Here is a 27,660-nt window from a genome sequence, read left to right on the forward strand (position 1 = left end):
CTCACTGGCAAGGCCAATATTTATTGCCAGTTGATAACTGCTTGAATCCTGGGCACCAAACCTTAGGAAGGACAAATTGGCCTTCGAGGGAGTACAACATAGGTTTACAAGACTGATACCTGGACCTCAAAAGCTTATGAGGTGAGATTATACAAATTTTTGTAGAATTTAGAAAGTTAATTTGATTTAAGTTTGAGATATTAACAGGGAAATACAGGACAGATAAATATAAAGCATTTCCATTGGTTGGAGATTCTCGAACTAGGGACACAGTCTAAAGATTAGGGCCAGACTGTTCAGAGAGATGTTGGGAACCACTTCTTCACATAATGGATCTCTTCAACAATTGGCAGTTGATGCTAGATTGTTTGGCAGTTTTAAATCTGAGGTAAATTGTTGTTAAGCAAAGGTATCAAGGAATATGGCCAAAGGCAGGTATATGGAGTTAGACCACAGATCAGTCATGGATCTCATCGAACGGTGGCACAGGCTCATGGGGCTGTATACCTACCATTCTATGCAAGGTGGTTGTGAGCCACCTTTATACACCTCAGTCTCTTGGTTAGGCTGTGTCACAATTGATTGAATCTGGAATTGTGACAAATTTCTTTTCCTGATGCATCTGAGTAAATCAAAAGGTTTTTTAATAACAATTCAGTAGTTTTATGATTATCATACTGATGCTAGCAGAGTTTAATGCCAAATTTATTTCATGTGACTCAATTTTTAAATTCTCTAGCTACTTTATTGGAGTTTGAACTCTTACCTCCAAATATTAGTCCATAAATATAGCTGTTTCTGTATTCCTGTAAATGTCCAGCTTTCATAAAGGTGCATTATAGATCAAATGTTAAACAGCCATGTTTAAAGAGCTTTACTGCATATCCAAATGTTTAACATAGCATTACAGACTGGTTACAGCACAGGAAGAGGCCCATTGGGCTATTGTGTCAATGACAACTCCCTGGAAGAGCAACTCAATCAGATGACTTCACTGTCCAATCCTAATTAGATGAGTTTTTCATTTTCAAATGCATCAAGGGGTATGAAGAGACAACAGGAATATGGCATTCAGTTGAAGATTCAGCAATGAAGATTGCCACTGAAGATTATTGAGAAAGCTTCAGCCTTATCTTTTGTAGAGATGTTCTGGGCTCTCCCATCTTTGGGGATATTTGTGGAGCCTTTTTCTCCAGTGAGTTGTTTAACTGTCCACTACCATTTACGACTGGATGTGGCAGGACTTGTAGAGCTCGGATCTGATGGTATTGCTTTGGGATAATGGAATAGCTATGTCTATCACTTCATGCAGGTAGTCCTGTTTGATAGCTTCACCAGGTTGATACCTCATTTTCACCTCACCTGGTGCTGCTCTTGGCATGCCCCCCCCCCCCCCCGCACAATCCATTGAATCAAGGTTGATCCTCTGACTTGCTGATATTGGTTGAGTGAGGGATCTGCTAGGTTAGATTGTGCTGGAGTGCAATTCTGCTGTGTGGTTCACAACACCACCTGGATGCCCAGTCTTGAGTTGCTAGACTTGTTTGAAGTCTGTCCCACTTAGCATGCTGATAGTGCCTCCCAATACAGCATTAGTTATTCTCAATGTGAAGCTGGGACATTGTTTCCACAAAGACTGTTCAGTGGTCACTCTGACTGATACTGTCATGGACAGATATGTCTGCAGCAGGCAGATTGGTAAGGATGAGGTAAAGTATGTTACGCCCTGAAGGACATAAACGAACCAAATGAATTTTTCCAACAATCAAAATTAATTTCACTGCCACAAGTAGGTTCTTTAGTTCCAGTTTTTTAAAAATTGAATTCAAGTTCTACATCTGTCGTGAGGGGATTCGAATCCAGGTCCCCAGAACATAAACTGAGCTACTGGAGTCACAGTTAGTGACTAATACCTCTCAGCCACCCCCTCCCCAGAAGGAGGTAAAGGCTAAGAGAAGAATTGAGAAACTTTTCCCCCCAGAGAGTGATGGGACACTGGAATTCACTGTCTGAAAGGATAGCTGAGTCAGAAACTCTCCTAACATTTGAATATTCACTTGCATTAATGTAGTCTCCAGGGCAGTGGGGCAAAAGTTGGAAAATGGGATTAGTCTAGTCAGATCTTTAACTTGGAGATGATGGGCTGAATAGTTTCCTTTTGTGCTGTAAATTGAAGTCTGTCACCCTTCTCAACGACTCATAACATCAGTCTGCAATCATGACCAAAGTCTTAGTGAGGACACATTTGTAAAAAGGGGAAAAAAAAATGGGAAACCTCCTAGGGGTCAAGGTTTGGTATCAATCTCATTAGCATTCTTTTCAATCAATGGCATCATCTGAATGTAAATGAAGTGAGATTGGATGCTCTTTGAATAAATCCAAGTTGTCATTTTTGGTCTTTTTAACAATCTTATGAATTTTTGTTTCTTAACTACACTTGTCTGTAATTTTTGTTCAACCACCCCTGCCCCACCCAAATACAGTATTTCAATTGTCAACTTCAGTGTATTGGAAATTAAGAAATGTGCTGTTGACAGACCAAGCAATTAGCTAATAAGTTACATGATATGTATTCTATGAGCAGCAGTTGAACAGAAACTCTAGACCTGACTTTTAGTTATAGGCTAACTTTGTTCTTGCCTTGTTAGTAGAGGTTGGCCACACTGGGACACTCTGTCACGTTAATGTGGCCAATTACAATTGAATGTCCACCCAAATTAGACCATCATGGCATATGTACATTTCAAAACCAATTAAGGTAAAATCTCTCCAACCCTGTTCAATTCCCAAAGGTCATCCAACCAGAATGTTAACTCTTTCTACCTCTTCCAATAGGTGCTGCCTGACCTGTATTTTTTCCTCCTAAAAAAACAGAATACTAGAGTTTGGACATTATTAAAAAAAATCTTGGCGAAGCTTTGTAAGTCTAGCAGCATCTGTGGAGAGAGTAAGATTTGATGTTTTGATGCCAATTATTTTTGGAACTCTCTCTATTTTGGATTGTTTTACTTTTTTTTGTTTTTATTTTATCTAATGGGTAATTAGCAAATCCTTGAACCCACGGTAATTTTTGTTGTGGTTGAGACCTGTGAAAATTCCCCATGTATTTGAGGCAAAGGTGAGCCTCTCAGATTTACCAGTCAGTTCACACATGCACCTTGACAGTTCTTCGCAGGATGCAGCATCCCTATTTGCTGCTGAACTGAGTGGCTTACTAGTCTATTTCAGAGGGCAGTTAAGAGACCTGATAAGGCAGATTTCCTGGACATTAGTGAACCAATTGTGCTCTTGGTCACTTGCTTTGTATTCCAGATTTTATTAATTGGATTTATATTTTGTGGGATTTGCCTAATATCCCAAGAGTATTAGTCTCTGCATTACTACCAGTAACATGTTAGTCACTGTGCCACAGCCTTTCTTCAATATTGACAAGAGATCATAGGAACTGCAGATACTGGAGAATCTGAGATAACAAGGTGTAGAGCTGGATGAACACAGCAGGCCAAGTAGCAGCATAGGAGCAGGAAGGCTGACATTTCGGGCCTAGACCCTCCTTCAGAAATGGGGGAGGGGAAGGGCGTTCTGAAATAAAAATAGGAAGCGGGGGGAGGCGGATTGAAGATGGATAGAGAAGGAAATAGGTGGAGAGGAGACAGACAAGTCGAAGAGGTGGGGATGGAGCCAGGAAAGGTGAGTGTAGGTAGGGAGGAGATGGGTCAGTCCAGGGAGGACGGACAGTTCAAGGCAGTGGGATGAGGTTAGTAGGTAGGAAATGGGGGTGTGGCTTGAGGTGGGAGGAGGGAATAGGTTAGAGAACAGGTTAGAGAGGTGGGGACAAGCTGGGCTGGTTTTGGGATGCGGTTGGGGAGGTTTTGAAGCAAGTATCTTCAATATTGACTAGTTGAGTCTGAAGAAGAATGGTAGATCACTTAAATGTAACAACTAGTTTTGTGTTCATGAAGATAACTGTGAGTAGGATAATTATTCGCACTTTGGGCATCAGTTACCAGCATTAGATATTGCCTTATCAAAGCTGCTTTAACCCCAATGATAGAAAAACTCTTTATCCTAATGAAATGGTATCATTTCTCTCTATTTCCCAATCCAAAACCAAAAAGTGTAGAGCCTAATGCTAAAGTGTAGCTTGTTTTAATGCAGTTAGCCCATGTCCATCAACAACTAGAGAAATGGCCCAACCCAAGCCCATTACAGTTGTTATAATAAGGCTTTCATTTCACTTCTAAGTTGCACCCCATTGCCAGGGGTGAAAGGGCATTGCAGTAACCCACTGCCATTAAAGCAGATATATTCTAAGACACCAAGAGTTGTTCGGTCAAGTCATTTTATAAACAAAGCAATAGGTGAAGATGAAAGAGCTGCTGAAATCCTCTAAGGAATGGGTTAGACATATTATGACCAATCAGGAAATAAATAAATAAATTCTTCATGTCACACTTCATTTAAGATTAGATAAATGCCAGATTTTTGGTTACTTTAGTCAGGAATTGAAAACATATGTATGAACAAACTCAGTGTATAAATGGAGCAAGTAGTAGATTGTTAAAAAGACCAAAAATGACAACTTAGATTTATTCAAGGAGCATCCAATCTCACCTCAATTACATTCAGATGATATCATTGATTGAAGAGAATGCTAATGAGATTGATACCAAACCTTGGCCCTTGGGAGGTTTTCCTGTTTTAAATATCTTAAATGAAAAGACAACCTGTTAACACCCCAATTAATACTTTAATTGTCCTCTCTCAATTGTAGGTTCCAAAAATCTGTTCCCAAAACAAGAGACATGAAACTAAAAGCCAGAAGAAAAATTCTAAAACTGTTAACTGAAGAAACTCATTTGGACAAATTCTATCCATAGGGCATGTGGAGTGGCGTCGTCGCTCAGTGGCTAGTATGCTCCCTCATAGTGCTAGGAAGCCCAGTTCAATTTCTGGTTAAGGTGACTTTGTTTGGAGTTTGCATGTTCTCCCCATGTCTGCACGGGGTTTCCTCCAAGTGCTCTGGTTTTCTTCCATAGTCCAAAAATGCCGGTTAGGTGGATTGGTCGTGCTAAATTGCTCTGTCATGTGCAGGGATGTACAGGCTAGTGGATTAGCCATGGCAAATGCAGAGTTACAGTGAAAGGGTGGGGTGCTGGGTGTAGGTGGAATGCGCTTTGGAGGGTCAGTGCAGACTCTCGGCCAAATGGCCTCTTTCTGCACCGTAGGGACTCTCTCTTCTATCTCCAAAACTTAACATCAATTTGCATCCCCTGCAATACTTTGAGAAAGTAAATAAGCACGAGTAACACAGACCTAATACATGCAAATAGTTAAAGGCACTTTACAAATGAAAGGTTTGCACTGTACAGGCGCAGAAGGGATTCACCAGGAGGTTGCCTGGGATGGAGCATTTCAACTGGTGCCTGCTGGATAAGCTTGGATTGTTTCCTTTGGAGCACAGAAGGTTGAGGTGGGGTGGAAACTTTATAGAGGTGTTTAAGATTGAGGGGTATGGAGTAGGCGAATAGAAAATAAGTTGTTCCTTTTTAGTTTGGTAAAGCACAACGTGCAATTTTAGGGTGAAAAACAGAAGATTTAGTGGGGATTTGAGGAATTTTTTTTCACCTGAAGAGTAGTGGAGTGTGAAATGCACTGTCTGGGAGGGTATTGAGGCGGCTAACCTCTCAACCTTTGAAAAGTACTCAGATGAGCACTTGAAAATGTCAATACATTCAAAGCATAGTGCTGGAAAGTCGGACTAGATTTAGTCTAACTAGATTTTAGTTTGGCTTCAGCAGTACGAATATGATCAGCTGAAGGGCCTATTCTGTACGATATGATTCTAATAATGATAAAACAATAATGGGAAGGTGGAGTTAGTTAATATTTGCTGATACTTATATGCCTGAAAGTGGTTATTGGTAATGACGAATAAACAAACATTGGGACTATTGGAGTGCAGTGGTAGCATTCCTACCCCTGGACCAAGAACCTGGGTTGAAGTCCCATCTGCTCCAGAGGTGTGTAATAACATCCCTGAACAGACTGATGATAAAAAGATTACATTTTAAAAGTTCTGCCTGTGGAGGACTTTCTAAAGGTGTCCTGGCAACTGGCCTGCATAACCGATGTTGCTCACACCTTCCGAGTTGGATTGGGATGGTTTGAATGCTTTTTAAGAATGTAAGATGGTCAGTAATAAGAGGATGGTTTTAAGGTAATCATTAGAATCAGGGGTCTAGAAAGATTTTTTTAAAGATGTCAGATTTGTGATCTAAAATGTGTTGCCTAATAGGGTGGTGTACAGTAGATTATATAGTAACTTGCAAAAGTGAAGCTAAATATTCAAAAGAAAAACAGAGATGCAGAATTAATCCAGTTGCTTTTTCAAAGAGCTGGCACAAGTTGAGTGGGTAAAATGGCCTGTGTTGTATGGTTCTGTATGTAATAAGTGAGACTAAACTGCATGGCTAGGTGATCAGTTAAGCAGGTGAAACCCTAAATATGAATGTTATGCAAAAGAAATAGCTGATACAGATTTGATGCTGAGGTGTCCCTTCTTGCAAAGGTGGAACAGAAGCTGGCACTAATTACTAACCAACCATTGGAAAGATATTTGTTCATGCACCCTGAAAGACTAAATGCAAATTCTTTCTTGTGTTCAACTCCAAGTTGAGCCTTTGAGAGGCATGGGCTTTAGGGAGATTTAATCAATCAGTAAGAGGCTGTATAGTAGGAGCACAGGCTTTCTGTACTCAACCTGATTTAATGGGAGAAGAGAACATGCAACAGAAAGATAAAAGACAGTGAAGCAAAGACTGAAAATCACACTGAGCAAGTTGATCAGTGTTTGTGAAGAGAACATATGGTTGGTGGGTTGGGCTCTGTCTCTTCTTTTAGATCAGAAGAATTCCTGAGAAGGGTACACACTGCCTGAACCATCAACCATCTGTTCTCTTCACAGACACTGAATAATTTTCTCAATGTGGTTTCCAGCCTGTTCCCTGTCTCTCTGATTTCCACTGCTGGTAACATTTCACCTTCTTTCTGTTCTCCTGCAATTTAATTGCATTGTATGGCTATTTTGGTGGTGTGAGGTGCATGAGGGAATAAAGGAGGAGAGGAGACAAGTGATATGGTTCCAACTCAACACCAAGAGGTTTATCAATATATTCAAACAGAGAAGCCTATAAGAGTTCCCTAGTGTTATGTTCTAGGGAGAACCCCCTTCAACTGCTTTATCAGTGAACTTCCCTCTATCGTAAGGTCAGAAGTGGGGATGTTCACTGATAACAAAATGTTCAGCACCATTCACAACTCCTAAGATACTGAAGCAGTCTGTGTTCAACTGCAGCAAATGACCATCTCCAACAAGAGACAATCCAACCTCATTCAAGAACGTTACCACTAATGAATCTCCCACCATCAACATCCTTGTGATTACTGCTACAGGTTTGCTACATAACTACAGTGGATACAAGAGGAGGCTAGGAATACCGTGGCAAGTAACACACCCAAGAGTGTAATGGAATACTCCCCTCTTGCCTGGATCAGTGCAGCTCCAACAACACTCACAATGCTTTACACCATCCAAGACAAAGTGGCTTGTTTGATTGGCTCTACTACATGCATCCACTCTTTCCACCACATGCTCAGTAGCAGCTGTGTATTGTATCTACAAGATACACTGCAGAAATTCACCTTTCAAACCCATGACCACTTCCATCTAAAAGGACAAGGGCAAAAGACAAATGGGAACACTACAACCTGCAAGTTTCCCCCTCAGGTACTCACTGACTTGGAAATATATCACCACTCCCTCACTGTCACTTGGTCAAAATCCTAATATTCCCCCCTTAAGGGCAATGTGGGTCAACCCACATCACATGGACTGTAGCAGTTCAAGAAAGCAGCTCACCATCACCTTCTCAATGGCAACTAGGGGCAGGAAATAAATGCTGGTCAGTTGGCAATGCCCATGTCCCCCAGTGAATTTCTATTTTAAAAAAAAAGCATGTGACTGACTCATAGTCAAGGTATTTGTAGGTTTGTGCATTCTGTCCATCTCCATCACTGAACACATGGAGACTTCCATGTGTTCAGTGCATTGTGAATGAAACCTCCCAACGGTGAGGGTGCTTTGATCATGAAAGCTGTTCACCTGGGAGTCTCCTGCTGCAGTTGCTTAAGGAATCTGGACTCAGAAATACAAAACATAAGCAGCAAGGAAGAATTGGTTTTGAATGATTAGTGAGTACCTTGATGCTGAGCAAGTCGTCTTGGCTGCTGTTGGGCTACCTCTAGTTTATGTTTCTTCCATCAGATTTGGAGGATCTTCTGTAGGCATATATACTACCCACACAATATACACCCATACAACTACAGCTTCATACATATGCACCCACATGGAAGTTAATATGTATAAACACACATCAATATATAAAAATATGTGTACACATTCTCCGAGATTCATGTATTTACAAATGGATACGTACATATTCTGACCAGGAGTGACTTTTGTGAAAGCTTTTCAAAAGTCCAATTTTTCTCTTTCCCCTTTTTTGATGTCTCCTGCAGGTAAGAGAAAGCTTCCCTCAAATAATCTCCCTATTAATAAATATTTGCATTTCATTCCCTTGGGATCTGTTTCCAGCATTCACTTCTACTTGGTACTCTCTCTGACCTGCATTATTCTCTCTTCACCATTCTCTCCTGGCATTTCCGAAGCCCACACTCTCAAGGGCTTTTTTTCACAGAGTGGTGTGTGTATGGAATGAATTGCTAGAGGAAGTGATAGAGGCAGATACAGTTACAACATTTAAAAGATACTTGGATAAGTACATGAATAGGAAAGGTTTGGAAGGAATTCCTGCATCCCATCTGTCCAGCTCACTTGGAATTTATGAAGTTTCAATGAGATCCCCTCTCATTCTTCTAAACTCCAGTGGATATAAACTCAGTCGACCCAATTTCTTTGTCTCTCCCATCCACAAACCAACCCACACGCCATTCCAGAAATCAGACCTAGGTGAACTTCCTCTGCTGCAAATGTACTCTTCCTCAGGTAAAAATTGCGTTCGTTAGAATCTATCACCAATCTCCTGTGATTTTCTTCACCACTTACAACTTCAAACCATATTGCTCCACGCCATTTTGGTTTCTTTTCCCATTCCCTCCCTGGCTACAGATCATCCCCTTTGTTGTTCTTCCTGTTGTGTCGGTGATTTCACTGCACTTTGGGTTTAGTGCTAATTATTCACAGGGTGTGGACCTTGTGCTTTTACTCTCCCAGTAAGGACCATCTCATTTTTGCTCTTGCCCTCTTTCTTTCTTCACTGCAACACCACCACCCCCCCACCTTCCATCTGTTTCTCTCTGACCTGAATATCAGCCGTTGCTTACAATTCAATTCTTCTCCACCCTTGTAAACTCTGACCTTGAGTCTCTCCAGCCTCTCCCTAAACTCTTTCTCTCTAATTCCCCCATCTGTTCACCGCTTCCCACGCTCCTTGTGTGACTCCCACTCATCGCTCCCAATTTGTCTAAACTTTGCCATCACTTCCAGTCCGTCCCTAACTCGGGGATTATCGCTGCTCGTATTTGCTCCCCCCCCCCCTCCCCATGCCCTCTCCCTTCAATGTACCGAGTCTCTCCCATCCACAAACCAACCCACACGTCACTGAAACCGTTGACGTCTTCGATGTTTCGGGCTTTTATATTTACCAGTCGACAGAAACTTCAGGCAACGGAGTGGAGGGTGTAGTACAAATGTACCCAGAGTGAGTGAGAGAGAGCAAGTTACTTGAGCCATCGGCCGAGAAATCAGCGCTAGCACACAGGAAACTAAACAGGAAGAACGCTTCAGATCTTCAGAAGAAGGAGAACAGGATTCGTTTGAACATTTCAAACTTTTATGAAAATTATATATATATTATTTCGATATTCTCTCCTTCTCGATCTAGACCGGGCCAGTTTCAGCTAAGAGCCAGGCTAAAGGTTGGAAAAGGTATTCAGTTAGTGAAAGAATATTGGACTGCAGCTGAGGGAGGGTTTGAGGGGGAAGAGTTGGTTGGGGGGGGGGGGCGCGGAGGAGGCGAGGATCGCATGTATCCTGAATACCAAGTATTTAGACTTGAGTGACTCCAGCAGCGACTTGTGGAGAAACTGAAGCTTATCTGCGCTCTGAGCGAGAGACGTGTACACTCTGAAAAAAAACTTTACACCCCACCCACCCCCCCTCCTCCCCCCACAGCTCCACTCTTCTGAGGTTATTTCACAGAAACACGCTGAGACACAGGGTGAGGTGATGCGGCTGATCAGAGAGACTTTCCAGCTCCTGGCCCTCATCTCTCTCACCACTTTTTCCGTCTTGCTCCGGGCACTGCCAACTGGCAAACTGCAGCCTCGCAGTCAGCGGGGAAGCAGCAGCAGCAGCACAGGAGCCGAGGTGAGTGTCCTTGGATTGTTTTTATACCGTATTGGCTTTCATTTCTAAAGTCCAAAGATGGAGCAAGGTAATTGAAAGCTGAGAAGTTATCTCAGTGAAAAGTGGGATCTGTATTATAAAAGTATAGTATTTGTGTCTGCCGTCTGTACTGCGTCTGTGTATATATTTGTGTGGGCCTGTCTGTGTTTGTGCTGTGGGTTTGCTTGAGCCTGTCTGTGTTTGTCCGTGCTTTTGTGTACCTGTCTGTATGTGTCCTTTTGTGTGTGCCTGGGTGTATTTGCCTCTGTACATGTGTCTCGATGTGTGTTTGCGTGCCGATCTGTAATTTGCCTGTATTCGCGTTGTGTGTTTTGTATATGTCTGTTTATGCATATTTGTGTGCGGCTATCTGTATATGTTTGTGCTTGTGCGTGTGACTGTGTATATGCTGGTGTGTCTGTGTCGCGTGTGCCTCTGTGCGCGTGTCTTTTGCCCCGGTTTTAGTGTTTGCAGCTTGTCGCTATCAATACAGCAAACACTGAGCAGGTTTCCTTGTTTCAGACCTGGGAGTATTTTTGTTTAAAATTGTATGCAGTTCAGTCTGAAACCCTCTTCTCCGTTCCCCCCACTCCCCCCCCCCCCCCATTAGGGCTGGTCCGGGACCTGGTGTGAGCTCGGGTTGGGCCGACAGGAGCCCGGAGTTGTACCAAGCTCACAGTTCAAACTTACCCTGCTGTGATTGTCTAACAGTCTGAGATACCGCTTGCTGCGTTGGTCCCTTGTAATAACTTTGTTGGGCTACAGGAGGATTTGACTCCACTGGGTTACCCAGGGAGAGGGTTTTGGTTTGGTCATTCGGGAGAGACGTTTATATTTCGGGGTCAGTTTGGTTTCAGACTGATTTGTGTTTTTTTAGTAATAACTTTGCTCAAGTGCTTTTAAAGTAAAACAGTGGTCTTCAATTTCTCTGAGGTATTGCACCTGTGAAACATATTTACCGTCTTCTCTTCACATCGCTGCAGGGTCTGAGGTTCGGGAACGCTTTGTACCCCGGAGTGGGGTGGGGGGGCGGTGGTGGGGGATGCTGTCTGTGTGGGGATGGGACACAGACAGGACTTCGTGCCAAGGACTCAAACTCCAAACTGCCTCCATCCTTTCCTGTAATTCTCTCGTTCTGCATGAGCCAAGCAATGGGCTTTGATCCTTTGTTTGTTTTGTGTGGAGCGGCGAGATGCTCCGGCTCCAAAATTCTCACAAGAAATCCCAGGAATTGCTCTTCAAACACTGGTCTCTCGTCCAGAAGAGATTGTGTGACATTTGTGATGGACAGGAGACTTTAAATAGGGATCCCAAGAGTGAGACTCTGGGTAATAAGGATTTCAACGGTGAAACTTTCTGGTGAATTGGGCGGGGGAAGGAGTGAGGGAAAGGGAGGGAGAGAGAGAGAGAGAAAGACAGTATGGGGAAGAGAGAGAGATTATAGGAAAGACTGTAGGCGGGGAAAGAAGGAATGGAGAAAGAGTGGGATGATGGAGAGAGAGAGAGATCCGAAAGGAAGTATGAGGGGTGAGTCAGAAGAGTAATGGGACTCTTAAAATGAGGTGTAATTCCAGTAAGACCTAAGGATTTTGAAGTAAAGGTGTTCACCAGATGTCCTGCTTTCACGAGTATTTTTATGACCAATCCCTATCTTCACCCCCTTTCAGAGAATGATTGATGTTTTTCACAAGCTCTGATCATTGATTTTCAATGTATTGCCATGAACACATTTTCTTGTTGTTCTGTTGATGGGCTTTTGATTTGATCCAAACGATGAGGATTTCTTCAGATCTCATCTGTTCCTGATTGTAGGTGAAGCACTCAAACTCTGTGATGAGCACAGCTCTGGTTTGACTCATTTTTTATTATTCATGGTAAATGTCTCACAACTAATAGTTCTAATACTAAAATCCACACACAACCAAAGTCAAAGTATTGGACAGTTTATTAATTTGTTTTGTGAATAACTGCCACAGGTGACATGGTGGCTCAGTGCCTGGCATTGCTGTCTCACAGTGCCAGGGACCTGGGTTCAATTCCACCCTTGGGCAACTGTGTGGAATTTGCATGTTCTCAGTGTGTCTGTGCGGGCTTCTTCCAGGTGCTCCGGTTTCCGCCCACCACCCAAAGATGTGCAGGCTGGTGGATTGGCCATGCTAAATTGCCCATAGTGTTCAGGGATGTGTAAATTAGGTGGGTTATACAGGGACAGGTCTGGGTGGGATGCTCCCATGGTCAGTGTGCACTTGTTGGCCCAAAGGGCCCTGTTTCCATCTGTATGAGATGAATTTGGGATATTTGTTCAGCATGGACGAGTTGGGCTGAAGGGTCTGTTTCCATTGCTGTACATCTCTATGAATTGAAGGGTGTTCCTTATATTGAGAACTACAACGCTGCCACTTCACCTGTCCTGCTCAGAGGAGTCCAGCTGTGTCTTGAGCTGTCATTTATTCTGTTGTCCACATGGTTTCAGTGATAGTGGATTTGGGAGGGGAAGGTTGAACTGCACTTTCTGCTCGTGATCCCTCCAAGTGGCCGTTCTGTCTCTCCTTTGCTTTTCCTCTCTTCTTGTTTACTTTCTTACCCTCTCACTCTATATTCAGCCCTATATTTCACTTTCTTTCTATCTACTAGACATTTTCTCCTCTCCATCCCTTCCCCTCACCCCTCTCTCACCCACTCTACCTTGTGTGTTTGTATGTCTCTCTGTCTTTTCACTCTCCATTCACCCCACTCTCCCTCTGACTCTCCCTTCACACTTCCTTCCTCATCTTTCTCACCCCTCTCACTCTCTCTCCCCCTTGTCTCTCCCCCACTCTCTCCTCACTTTCTCTCTCTCTCCCACCCTACTTTCCCCATTCCTTTTCTCACCCTGTCCATTTCCTTTGCCTCAATCCCCTCTCTCTCTCTCTCTTTTTCTTTTTCTTTCTCTCTCTCTCTTTTTCTTTTTCTTTCTCTCTCTCTCTCTCTCTTTCTTTTTCTTTCTTTCTCTCTCTCTTTCTTTTTCTTTCTCTCTCTCTCTCTATTTCTTTCTCTCTCTCTCTTTCTTTTTCTTTGTCTCTCTCTCTCTTTCTTTTTCTTTCTCTCTCTCTCTCTCTCTCTTCCCCCCCCCCGCCCCGCCCCGCCCCGCCACTTTCTCCATCCTCTGCCGACCCAACCCCACCCCACTCCCCCTGTTTCCTCTATTTGTTTCTCCCTTTCTTTCTTTCTCTCTCTGGGAATGATGTGGACACACTGCTTGGAATGTTAAAGAGAAAGATGCTGTGAAACTAGGATGTGTTGGTGGTTGTGTCAGGGTTCTGAACATCAGTGGAACAATTCTGTTGAGATGATGGAGATGACATGAGTCTCCAGAATCCAGGATTCACTGAATTCTTGCTTCCTCTTGTCTCTATTTGGCTATCTTCTCTCTCCCCACCTCTTTCTCACTTCTGTCTCTCTTCCATACACCCAGCTCTCCCTGTCTCTCTCTTCTCACCCCTGTCTCTCTCCCTCCTTCCTTCTATCTCTCTCTATTCACTCTCCATAAGACCATAAGACATGGGAGTGGAAGTAAGGCCGTTGGCCCATCAAGTCCACTCCGCCATTTAAATCATGGCTGATGGGCATTTCAACTCCACTTTCCTGCACTCTCCCCGTAACCCTTGATTCCTTCTCAGATCAAGAATTTGTCGATCTCTGCCTTGAAGGCATCTAACGTCCCGACCTCCACTGCACTCCATGGCAATGAATTCCACAAGCCCACCACTCTCCCTCTGACTCTCCCCTCACACTTCCTTCCTCATCTTTCTCATCCGCTCTCTCACTCTCTCTCCCTACTCTCTCTCCTCACCTTCTCTCTCTCTTCCACCCCATTTCTCTTCTCCACCCCCCCCATCTCTTTCCATCTCTCTCTCTTCCCCTATCAGTGAGGGGTCAGTACTATCATTCATTCTTTTAGAATGATAGGTTCATTGGTTGTGCAAGTGACCTCAAGACAGAAATCCAAGTCCTTTTTCCCCGATGTAGAAAAGTTCTTGTTACTGTTGAAGAAGAAGAGGAGAGTTCCCTAGTGGCCTGGCCAATTATTATTTCTCTGTCAATATCTCCTCCCCTCACCAAAAACCTGATGACTTAGCCATCTTCTCATTGCTGCATTTTGGTTATGTGGAGGCTGCACGAGGGTGCATAGGTTCGCTATCTCACTTCCAGCTTAATAGCAACAACTTGCCTTTACATCACCTTTAATGTAGCAAAATGTCCCAAGGCATTTCACAGGACTGTTACTAAACAAAACCTGATGCCATGCTACATGAGATATGTTCCTGGCTCTTTTAGCTAGCATTTACGAAGATAACAAATGGGCAGAACTGGTCTTAATGTGGTTGACTCTCTATTGCCCTCCTAAATAGCCTAGCAAACCATTCACATGTACCAATCGCTATAAAGTCTCACCACCTTCTCAAGGGCAACTAGGGATGGGCAATAAATACTGTCCCAGCTAGCAACGCCCACATCCCACAAATGGATAGAATAAAAAAAACTTTACTGCACAACCCAGCAACTGAATCAGCAAATGCAACTCTCCAACCCACTAAGTAAAATCCACCTAAAAATTAGGTTGAAAACGTGGCTTTATTTAACAGGCCCTGTATTCTCTGAAGTTTCGAAGATTGAGTGGTAATCCCACTGAAAAATATTAAGATTCTTGCAGGGTTGGATGATAGAGTATATGCTAATAGATTGTCCTCTCTGGCTGGAGAACCTAGCACTGAAGGATACACCTCAGGGTAAGAGGTTCATTTAGGACTGAAATGAGGTTGTGAATCTCTACCCAGTGAGACATGGATTCTGCAGGGGAGAATGCAGAGGATGCTAGAGAAGCTCAGCTGGCTAGAGACAGAAACAGAGCTAACGTTTTAAGTACGATACGACTCTTCAGGAATATTGTTAATAGATGGTCTGACATTGAATTTATGCAAGTTAGGAGATTGACAAATTTTTGTGCTGTTAAAGGGAGTCAAGAGATTTTGGGATAGGATAGGAGAATAACATTGAGACAAAAGGTAGACTTTCTGAACGTGGATCATGGACCGGATGACCTGATGTTGTCCTTATTTTATTCTCATGGATAAGACCTAGTCTCAAGAGATACATTGCTGCCTTGTGGGGCAAGAAGTACAATGGGAGATCCTTGGAAAATTCCTATGAATTGATGCCAGTGTCCAGTGTTTGGTTCATTCCTTATGATTTGTCTCTGTAGTTGGTTGCTGTGGAGGAATGTTAATGCTATACTTGTCTGCTGTGAACTGTACCATAAGAAACCATAAAAAAAGGAAAAGCAAGAAATTGTAAGACATATACATAGGGCAGAGACAGAGAGAGAACAAAAATACCTATTCTGTCGTTTGGGAAGGTTCCCTTCACTGAATTTATCTTTTTTGGCAATGCTGTTATTCTGAAAGTTACAAACTCAATGCCCTCTCTTCTGTTATCCTTCCTAAGATAGTTCTCAGTGTTCTGAAGAAGGGTCACTAGACTCAAAACATTGACTCTGATTTCTCCTCACAGATGCAGCTAGACTTGCTGAGTTTTTCGAACTTTTTTTTGCTTTTGTTTCTGACCTATATCTTCACTGCATTGGTTCCGTTTCCCTTAATACACTTGTTTAACAAAAACCTACCAGATTTAATTATTCAATTAATCCAGACTTTGAGTTCTGAATTTCCATTAACCTTTGTGTTGAAAAGTGCATTCTGACAGCACCCCTAAGCAGACAAACAGGAGGCTGGAAGAGTATGGCAAACAAGGCAGCATCGTTTCTGGTGTTACCTTTTTTTAGGACTGAAGATGGTTGATACCCCAAACGTTGACCGCTCCTTTCCTCCAGATGCTGTCTGGTTTGCTGTGTGCTTCCAGCTTCCTGTTTGTCTACCTTGGATTCCATCATCTGCAGGTTTTCTTTTGACTCATCACCCCTAAATAGCCTTTCTTGAGTTCTAAAATGATTCCCCTTTGTTTCTGGCAGGCAGATTAGAGCACAATCATTTCTTCCTATCTGATTCCTTTATATCTCCAACACTTTGTGATGAAGGTTCACAACATATTGTCATTTGGCAACCTGGGCTCTAAAGTGGCCAGAGCCACACATAGGTTTTTGAGTTTAAATATTTATGTTTCTGTATTGTGTTTGTCAAAAAGGGGAAACAAAGTTTCAGATTGATTTTTGAGTCCTGTGAGAGCAATCAGGAATGTTGTTTAAATAAAAACCCTTGATGAATAGTTTAGCGCTTTGGAAAAGGAGAGTAGATGTAAGTTTAAAAAAAAGGCAGTTTTGTAGCAAAGATAACAAAGTGTGGGGCTGGACGAACACAGCAGGCCAAGCAGCATCTTAGGAGCACAAAAGCTGACATTTCAGGCCTAGACCCTTCATCAGAAAAGGGGTATGGGGAGAGGATTCTGAAATAAATAGAGAGAGGGGGGAAGGTGGACTGAAGATGGATAGAGGAGAAGATAGGTGGAGAGGAGAGTATGGGTGGGGAGGTAGGGAGGGGTAGGTCAGTCCGGGGAGGACGGACAGGTCAAGGGGGGGGATGAGGTTAGTAGGTAGGTAGTTTATCTGATGAAGGGTCTAGGCCCGAAACGTCAGCTTTTCTGCTCCTAAGATGCTGCTTGGCCTGCTGTGTTCATCCAGCCCCACACTTTGTTATCTTGGATTCTCCAGCATCTGCAGTTCCCATTATCTCTGATGGCAGTTTCCTAGCAACAAGGTGTCCTGTAGTGTGGAAAGACAGAGAATGTTCTTTCAGAAAGGCAGAACCATCCAAAGGGTCAGTGGGTGGGCAGATTTCTTGCAGAGAGAAACAGATCATTCAGAAAGAAAATCCCTGGACATCAGTAGTTTAGTTTAGCAGTCTTCAAAATAGTCAGGGCAGAAAGAAAGAAAACCTGAGTGGCTTACAAAAAAGTAAAGTTCCGAAACAGAGGCTTTACGGTATCAGAGAGGAAGACAAGGCTGCTGAATGCAAGAGTTTAAGGAATCTGTTAAGAATACTAATCATTTCAAATAGTTCTTCTAGAGTGTAAAATAATTTGTGTTTTATTTTCCCCTTTTGTCTGTGATAAACCTTATATTCTTTTGTTAAAAGTACATTGGCAGCTTCTTATGAACATTTTCAGTGACTGACCTCCATGGTGAACAAATGACAAAAATAAAATCTATGGACTATCAAGGCAGGTTTCATTCTGAGATCTGACTCATCCAGTATTAACATAATTGGGATCATAACAACTTCAGTTAGATTGCCCCTTAATTTCTATATGCAAATTAGTACAAGCATAATCTGTGCAACCTTTAACCATATTTTAACCTTTTCAAATTCTGTTTGATATCTACTTCCATGCTTTACAAAGCATTTTGAGATATTTCTACATTCATAAAGCTCTAAGTTCAGTGGTTGTACAGACTTAAATTTTCTGGAAAGAGAGACATGTTGCTGAAGCTTTTCACCTTGCAATCATCACAACAGAAACAAGAATGCCAAATTCCAACTAATCACAATAATTTGTTTGAAATTTGGCTTTCTTGCATTTGTCCTAATGAGTGCTAGACAAAAAGCTTTGACAAAATGTCTTTTTTCAGCAACAGTTTGTAAGATGATTAAAAGAAAATTAGACACTTTTTTTGGTATTAAAGTGTCCATCTTTATCACTGTTCAATTTAAATTGAAATCTACCGATGTTTTGCTGAAGCTTTAATGCCACGAGACATAGGAGATATCGGCCAATCAGCTCATTGAGACTGCTCTGCCGTTCAATAATGACTGATCTGATAATCCTTCACTTTCCTGCATTTTCCCCACACCATTTGATTCCCTTACCAATTTAAAAATATCTATCTCAGCCTTGGATATATGTATTGGCCCAGCCTCAACAGCCCTCTATGGTAAAGAATTCCTCAATTCACAATACTGTAAGAGAGGAAATTCCTTCTTAGCTCCGTCTAAAATATGTGACTCCTTATGCTGTGATTATGCTGTCTGGTCCTAGACTCTGCCATAAGGGAAAACAACCTTTCTACATCTATCCTGTCAAGTTCTCTAAGAATTTTATATATTTTAATAAGGGCACCTCTCATTCTTTAAACATTCCCACAAATGCATTCTTCAACCTTTCCTCAAAAGGCAGTCCCTCTATACCTGGTATCAGCCTTGTGAATCTTCTCTGGACTGCTTCCGATGCCTGTATATCTTTCTTTGATTAAGGAACCCAAAATTGTTCACAGTATTCCAGTTGTGGTCTGATTTGTATAGTGCCTTGTACAGTTTGAGCAAGACTTCCTTATTTTTAACTTTAATTCCCTTTGAAATAAAAGCCAATATTCAATTTACCTTCTCTATTACTCACTGAACTTGAATACTATTTATTTGTGATTCATGCACAGGGACTCCCAAAGCCCTATGTTCTGCAGCTTTCTCTCTTCAAATAATTTTCAGCTCCCCTGTTCTTCCTGCCAAAGTGCATAAACTTACACTTTTCCAAATTATATCCAATGTACCAAGTTTTCCACCACTTGCCTAACCTGTCATATTTCTCTGTAGACTCTTTGTGTCATCCTCAGCACTAGTCTTCCTACCTATTTTTGTGACGTCCACAAACTTGGCTATAGCACATTCATGTTCTTCATCCAAATCATTAATATACATTGTAAATAATTGTGGCATCAGTATTATAATACATTGTGCAGAAAATGCTACTGACATTGTAAAACAGTTTCTAACTGGGGGCAATACCACCACTGCCCCTTAGCAATTACTAAATACAATCCAACCTTTCAATGGATACTGACATATCTCATGAGATCCATGAGTTCATTATTTCATAGAGGGTCCCACAAATTGAAATTTGTTTCATAGGTTTACAACCCCTCATTATCAAGAAAGCAGATAGAATGCCTCTGTTGTTCCAGATTAAAATAATTTTTCTGGGACATCAGATTGAAATGTGGAGAGAGATCAAACTGTTATCTTCCTTTCGCTGACTACATTTTATCTCCAAGATGTAAAGTACAACATTACTGCATAGCTTTGTCTTAATCCAACAGAATTGAACAGACACAGAATTAATTGTAAACTATTTCAAAGGAAGAGTTCAGTTCAGGATAAGCAGAGTCCACCACTGCTAGGTGAGTAAAGTCACCTGTGGAAGGCCAGGACCTGAACAGGCTCCTGCGTCTGGACAGAACTTGTTTCAAAAAACACCACATTCAGACTCACCTTTCACAGATTGAGGGAGACTAACATAATTCAACAAAGCTTTACAAAATACCTGTGGCAACTATTACTTTTAAATCCTGTGACTGAATTTTTCTGTTCTGTTCCAAAGGTCAAAAGCCATTCAATGCCAAGGTCGACTCAGGGGCCCGAGGAAAGCAACAAGCTGGAGAGTTGGAAGCAGAACAGCCAGCAACACAAGCACCGGTGGCCACCTCAACAGGCACAGGGCACTCAGGCACAGCCAAAATTTGGGTCCAACCTGGAGGAAGTGGATCCTTTCGTCCTGGACCTGAAGAATTTCCCTGATCTGACAAACGCAGACCTTAATGCTCAGAACCCAAATATTCAGGTGAGAGAAACAATTAATGACTTGTAAATGTAGTGGAGCTTGGGGTAAACAAAAAGCCAATCAGGCCCTTTACTTTTACAATTCATGAGCAACCTACCCTAACATACGCCCTACTTCATCCATTCAAATCTCCTGAGAAAATGGTCTGCACAAACAAGCTCTGATCCCCACACAGGCAACCCAACCACATGTTCATCCACTTGAATCAGTGCATCTTCACCTATTTTTGTTGGGCATCGTCTTGTTCCATATTTATAATTTTTTCAAGACCCCAAACCCATTGTTCAATGGAGATCAAACAGTTTGATGTAATTCATTTCTATCGCATAAATCTATGGATGATTCAATACTGGAAGCTGCCTGATTCAATTTATTTTGTCATAGAATGATCCCAAACAATTTGAAGAAAGGAGAATTTGTCCTACTTCTTTGCATATCAATTCCTCTTTGTTTCTCTCATCAACATCTTCATCATCTTCCTGTTTTCTTCTTCCATTGTCATCTTTTCTCCATCTTTGAATATTTAACCATCTATCACCAGGTTCCAACTAGATTGTGTGAAGCACCATATGGCCACATTGTCCTTTTCTGAAAACACCTACTGCTTTAAGTTCTTCCTCAAGAACATTGATAATGTCCAGCCTTTTTCCTTCCTCACTGTTTCATTAACACCCTCTCCTCTCATTTTGAACATCTAATGCAAAGGGTCTAGTGATGCCAAGCTAGAGAGATCATGTGCTCAGTTGACACTGCTTCCCCCTCTTTTACTTGATTCTTGGGAGAGGTGGTGGTGTTGTGATGATGTCACTGGAATAGTAATCCAGAATCCTTGGCTAATGATCTAGGGATATGGGTTAGTAACCTATCATAAGAGATGGTGAAATTTGAATTCAATAACAAAAAATCCAGAATTATAAAAACGCGTAATCACTGTTAAAAACCAATCTGGTTCACTAATGTTCATTAAGTCAGGAATCTGCCATCCTGATCACGGCACGGTAGCTCAGTGGTTAGCACTGCTGCCTCACAGCGCCAAGGATTCAGGTTCGATTCCACCCTTGGGTGACTGTCTGAGTGGAGTTTGCACGTGGGTCTCACTTTTTTGGATTTCTACATACATGTTAAAATTGACTATCTGCTCTACAAGCAAGTTGCTTTTGTTTGAAAAGGGCATTCCTTGCCAGAATCAGTGAAGCAAAGTGTCCTGTGATAGGATAGTGAAGATTAAAAGCTTATTTTTGAATCTTCTTTTGAAACCTCCACAAATATCTAGGGCATGGGAATGCAGATACTGGATTTTAACCATTAAACTGCTATCTATCAAGGAAATTTAAATCTGCTATTTTTGGGCAGTTTTGTCAGTTGCATTAAACACAGATTATTATTATTATAAATAGGAGTAGAGCTGGATGAACACTGCAGGCCAAGCAGCATCTTGGGAGTAGGAAAGTTAACATTTTGGGCCTAGACCCTTCATCAGAAATGGGGGAGGGGAAGGGGTTTCTGAAACAAATAGGGAGAGAGAGGGAGGCAGATCGAAGATGGAAAGAGGAGAAGATAGGTGGAGAGGAAGCAGTGGGAGAGAGATCCCCTGAGGTTTGTCTAGAGGGAGGAGGGTAACTACTTCTCCACCTATCTTCTCCTCTTTCCATCTTCGATCCGCCTCCCTCTCTCTCCCTATTTATTTCAGAACCTCCTTCCCCTCCCCCATTTCTGATGAAGGATCTAGACCCGAAACACCAGCTTTCCTGCTCCTAAGATGCTGCTTGGCCTGCTGTGTTCATCCAGCTCTCCACCATGTTATCTTGGATTCTCCAGCATCTGCAGTTTCTGTTATCTCTTATAATGATAAATGCTGTGTTGTGGGGATCAGTACGATTGTTGAAATATTAACCATATAACTACAGAGAGAATAATTCCTTTTGTTGGGATGTACAAAATTAGAGGCCATCTGTGTAAGATGGTCACCAAGAAAACCAGTGGATTCAAAACAAATTAAACTGAAGGACAACAAGGACTCAATATCATTTTGCCTCCCCACCACCAAGTGGGTCTGTAGCACTGCAACCATCTACAGCTGAATGCATCCCAAGGCAGACATGTTGATTAGGGGCTTCACAACTGTAATACTTGGACAGGCCAGTCTAATATAACTGCTGTAACAGAAAACCAAAGCATCCTTCCAAAATCTGAAACTCACAGTAGCTTCATCATTCATTCTGTCCAGTCCATGAATTATGATTTAAATCACAGCAGCATAATTAAGCGCAAAGCCAGAAGTCACAAGAAGCAGAGACAGCTTAAAAACAGCCCCTTGCAACACTGCCAGCAATAAGTGGGCATCAATAATTCTAAAAGCAGATGACTATTTTGGGTGAAGTCCTCATTTCTCAGAACTTGAGAAGTATTCTGATCATTTCCTTTGCATCCATTACAAACTACAGCAATTCAGTAGACTCAGCCCTCATTTCTTTCAATCTTATACTAATTGGCTGCTTTTAAATTCCTGTTTTATTTGAATTTTTGAAATGTAATAATTCCTTTTCTCTCCATTAGATTTTTGTGATCACTGTAATGATTGCTGTAATGCTGAACTCTCCACACACTACCCTCTTCCTCCAGGCTTGGGACCTTCTCTCAGACACTTTGTTCTATGATCTGGCCCAATAGATTCTCTTAATTTGTCCTATTATTTTATGTTCCACTCTTCCTAATCCGAGAGTCATACAGTGCTACAGCACGGCAATAGGCCCTTTGGTCCAAACTGGTCCATGCCAACCAAAAAATAGTGGCTAAGGTTCTTCATCTCTTTTGAACAAGTTCCTCGTCTGACCTCTGATCACTCCAAAGGAAGTAGATCTGTGTCTCGCCCCCAGTCATGAATAAAAACAAAGAACAAAGAAAAGAAAAAGTCACAGAGTGCAGTGGAGGCCGGGACGTTAGATGCCTTCAGGGCCGAGATTGATAAATTCTTGATCTCACACGGAATCAAGGGCTACGGGGAGAGTGCAGAGAAGTGGAGTTGAAATGCCCATCAGCCATGATTTAAATGGCAGAGTGGACTTGATGGGCCGAATGGCCTTACTTCCACTCCTATATCTTATGATCTAAAATTACAGTACAGGAACAGGCCCTTCGGCCCTCCAGGCCTGTGCCAATCGAGATCCTCTGTCTAAACCTGTCATTTATTTTTTAAGGGTCTGTATCCCTTTGCTCCCTGCCCATCCATGTACCTGTCCAGATACATCTTAAAAGACATCATGTCTGCGTCTACCACCTCCGCTAGCAACGCGTTTCAGGCACCCACCACCCTCTGCGTAAAGAACTTTACACACACATCTCCCATAAACTTCCCTCCTATCACTTTGAACTCATGACCCCCAGTAATTGAGTCCCCCACTCTGGGGAAAAAGCTTCTTGCTATCTACCTTGTCTATACCCCTCATGATTTTGTAAACCTCAATCAAGTCCCCCCTCAATCTCTGTCTTTCTAATGAAAATAATCCTAATCTACTCAATCTTTGTTCATAGCTAGTGTCCTCCATACCAGGCAACATCCTGGTGAACGTCCTCTGCACCCGCTCCAAAGCAACCACATCCTTTTGGTAATGCGGCGACCAGAACTATAGGCAGTACTCTAAATGTGGCCGAACCAAAATCTTTTACAACTGCAACATGACCTGCCAACTCTTGTACTCAATACCCTGTCCAATGAAGGAAAGGATGCCGTATACCTTCTTGACCTGAGTTGCCACCTTCAGGGAACAAGGGACCTGAATACCCAGATATCTCTGTTCATCAATTTTCCCCAGGACTTTTCCCATTCACTGTATAGTTCGCTCGTGAATGAGATCTTCCAAAATGCATCACCTTGCATTTGCCTGGATTGAACTCCATCTGCCATTTATCTGCCCAACTCTCCAATCTATCTATATTCTGCTGTAATCTCTGACAGTTCCCTTCACTATCTGCTACTCCACCAATCTTTGTGTCATCTACAAATTTGCTAATCAGACCGCCTATACCTTCTTCCAAATCATTTACGTATATCACAAACAACAGTGGTCCCAGCACAGGTCCCTGTGGAACACCACTGGTCACAGGGGTCCTATTTGAGAAACCCCCTTCCACTACTACTTTCTGTCTCCTGTTGCCTAACCTGTTTTTTATCCATCTAGCTAGCACACCCTGGACCCCAATGCGACTTCACTTTCTCCATCAGCCTGCCATGGGGAACCTTATCAAATGCCTTACGGAGGTCCATGTATATGACATCTACAGCTTTTCCCTCATCAATCAACTTTGTCATGTCCTCAAAGAATTCTGTTAAGTTGGTAAGACATGACCTTCCCTGCATAAAACCATGTTGTCTATCACTGATAAGCTCATTTTCTTCCAAAAGGGAATAGATTCTATCCCTCAGTATCTTTTCCAACAGCTTCCCTACCACTGACGTGAGGCTCACCCGTCGATAATTACCTGGATTATTCCTGCTACCCTTCTTAAACAAGAGGACAACATTAGCAATTCTCCAGTCCTCCTGGACCTCACCATAAATCAGTGTTTAAGGATGCTGCAAAGATATATGTTAAGGCCCCGCTATTTCCTCTCTTGCTTCCCTCAATAACCTAGGATAGATCCCATCCAGACCTGGGGACTGGTCCACCTTAATGCCCTTTAGGATGCTCAACTCTTCCTCCTTCCTTATGCTGACTTGACTGAGAGTAATCAAACATCTATCCCTAACCTCAACATCCGCCATGTCCCTCTCCTTGGTGAATACCGATACAAAGTACCCTCCAGCATGTATAACAAATATAGTTAAATTTATCTACACTACGACCTATTCCTACCCTTCCCCATCACATATTCTGCAAACAAGCCAGAACTGATGGTCAAGAATTATCCAGTCATGTTTTCAACAGTCTATTTGCTTTACAGTTGGCTGTAGGAACATAGAAGAGGCCAGTCACTGAGCCTGCTCCACCATTGAATAAGATAATGGCTGATCTGATTTTAACCTCAACTCTGCATTCCAGCATATCCCCAATAAGCTGCGAAGTCTTGTTGGTGAGCAGGTTTAAAATTCAAAACCAGGACACATTGACCAGCTCCTGGTAATGTTCCATTTCTCATCAAGGGGCTATGTAAGTCTGTCAGATTGTGCCACAGTGTAATACTGAGCTGATTATCCTCAGCCCCTCCTTGAGCATTTTTAACTGGAGCTGCATCACCTACCACACAGCTGCCTGTGTCAGCAAGTTACTGGCTGCAAAGAAACATTGTCAACACAGCATCTGGGAGAGTGACCAAGACAGATCTCATGAACACTCTTTCGAGGCTGCAGCTGCCACTTTGGGTTCAGTTGTCAACCTTCCCATGGCGACACCCCACCCCACTCCATTGTACTGTCTCATTTTTTTTATACTCATTACGTTAGGGTTGTGCTGCTCTATTGCTTCCATTAATATAATTTGAGGGTGGTCTAAAAGGGGAAAACTTCTAAGCTAGGCCATATGAAGAATTTTGAGGAAATAGGACACAAGAATGCTTAATGAAAAACCTAGGACTTCTGGTTATTCTACTATTGCCTGATTAATGGTATAAAATTTTGTTTTATTTGGCCATGGAATGACAGTGTTATTGTGCAGGCTAGTATTTCATGAACGTCCTTATTTGCCCTAGAAAACAACCCCTTCTTCACCTGTTGCAGTCCTTGAGGTGATGGGTGCTCTTTGGGAGGAAATTCCAGAAGTTTGACCCAGTGTTAGAGAAGGAACAACAATACAGTTCCAGATTACTGTGATGAGTGGCTTGACAGGGAATTTGCAGGTGATTGTGTTCCCATGTGTCAGCAATCCTGTCCTTCTAGATAGCAAAGATCGTGAACTTGGAAGGTGCTCTGAGTGGATCCTGGGTGAATTACTACAGTACACAGCTTGTAGATGGTACATAATGCTGCTACTCTAGGTGATGGTGTATTGAAAATAGTAAGTGTGATGCTAATTATGCAGGCTGTTTTGTCCTGCATGGTGCAAGCATCTTGAGTGTTATTAGAGTTGCACTCATCTGGGCAAGTGGAGAGTGTTCCATCACAGCCCCGACTTGTGCCTGTAGGGAGGAGTCAAGAGATTAGTTCCTCATTGCAGAATTTCCTAGCCTCTGATTTGCTCATGTAGCCACAGTATTTATAGAGCTAGGCCAGTTCAATTTCCAGTCAAGGATAACCCCTGGGTGTTGATAGTGGAGCTGTACTAATGCCAATGCTTGTCAGTGGGCAATGATTAGATTTTCACTTGTTGGGCTTGGTTATTGCCTAGCACTTGTGCGGGACAAATGTCATTTATCACCTATCAGCCCAAACCCGAATATTGTCCAGGTCTCACAGCATGTGGACACAAGTTGTTTCATATGTGAGGAGTTGCAAATGGTGCTAAACATTGTGCAGTCATCTATGCATATCCCCATTTCTGACCATATGACAGACGGAAGGTCATTGCTGAAGCAGCTGAAGGTAGTTACCCTGATGAATTTCTGCAGAGATGTCTTGGAGCTGAGATGACTGATCTCTAACAACCACAATCATCTTCCTACATGCAAAGGTGTGACTCCAAACTGACAAGAGTTTCCCCCCCACCCCTCTACTTTCCCATTGACTCCAGGTTTGTTAGGAATCCTTGGTTTCAAGGGCAGCCACTCTCACATCTCTGAAGTTCAGCTCTTTAGCTCTTGAACCAAGCCTGTACCAAGTCAGGAGCTGAATGGCCCTGGCAGAACCCAACTAAACGGTCAGTGAGCAGGTTAATGCTAATTGAGTACCGACATAATCCGTTACTTCATTGATTGGGCATTAACTGATTAGATAGTTCTCTGTCTAGAAGGAATAAAAGGTTTAAAATTGTCAAGCCCCAGTAAAAACCAGTCTAAGTGGCACCGGTATTAATGGAACTCTATTTTCAGCTATTCATGACCAGTTAACATATTTTGCTGATATTCGTCATTTCCAAGCTTTAAATATGTGCAACCAGGAGCTGGCAACTCAACCATTCTGAGCGTCAAACCTAACTCCAACAACTCCTGATTAAATTGTGTTTTAGGCTTCTAACTGTGGAATGGGAATAGTGTGAATGAATTAATACTAGAAACTTCAGAACTACTTGATGAGTCATGATAGGCAGTAAACTGGTCAAAAGGATTAGGAACTGATCAAAAATGCTTGAATGGTAAGGCACATTTAAAATTTATTCGATCCATACATTTACATCTTTCATTCACACTCCCATGAGACTAGGACAGATATGTGCAAATGAGAGGAAATCTCTGCATAAGTAAAATTTAATGAGATTTGAGAAAACATGCAGACTGAAATTGCTGGAGGCCATTATAGGTGCTCCAAAGTGGATGGGTCCGTCCTGAATGAAGCTGGAGGTGCAACAATTAAGACAAATATCTTTAGAAAAAGTGGTTGTTGCTTTTCTTGGAAGGATAGCCTTCATCTAGAAAAAAAAACTATCCTGTTGCCTTTCAAATGAATTTGCCTGTACTCCGGAGAACCAACCAATTAACAATGAGCATTATTTTCTGTCACC

The 27,660-nt window shown here is 42.3% G+C and overlaps 1 protein-coding gene across 1 annotated transcript in view; it reads left to right on the plus strand.

The window, feature by feature from the left end:
- The first annotated feature begins 10,254 nt into the window (after window positions 1–10,254).
- ism2a (isthmin 2a) overlaps window positions 10,255–27,660 on the plus strand; it is a 57,553-nt gene continuing 40,147 nt past the window's right edge. Inside the window, exons 1-2 of the mRNA XM_048538582.2 lie at window positions 10,255–10,450; window positions 19,832–20,071. Coding sequence (XP_048394539.1) covers window positions 10,310–10,450; window positions 19,832–20,071 — 381 coding nt within the window. The 5' untranslated portion in view covers window positions 10,255–10,309. The remainder of the gene's footprint in view (window positions 10,451–19,831; window positions 20,072–27,660) is intronic.

The sequence above is a fragment of the Stegostoma tigrinum genome, chromosome 10, assembly GCF_030684315.1.
Source record: "Stegostoma tigrinum isolate sSteTig4 chromosome 10, sSteTig4.hap1, whole genome shotgun sequence".
Taxonomy (NCBI): domain Eukaryota; kingdom Metazoa; phylum Chordata; class Chondrichthyes; order Orectolobiformes; family Stegostomatidae; genus Stegostoma; species Stegostoma tigrinum.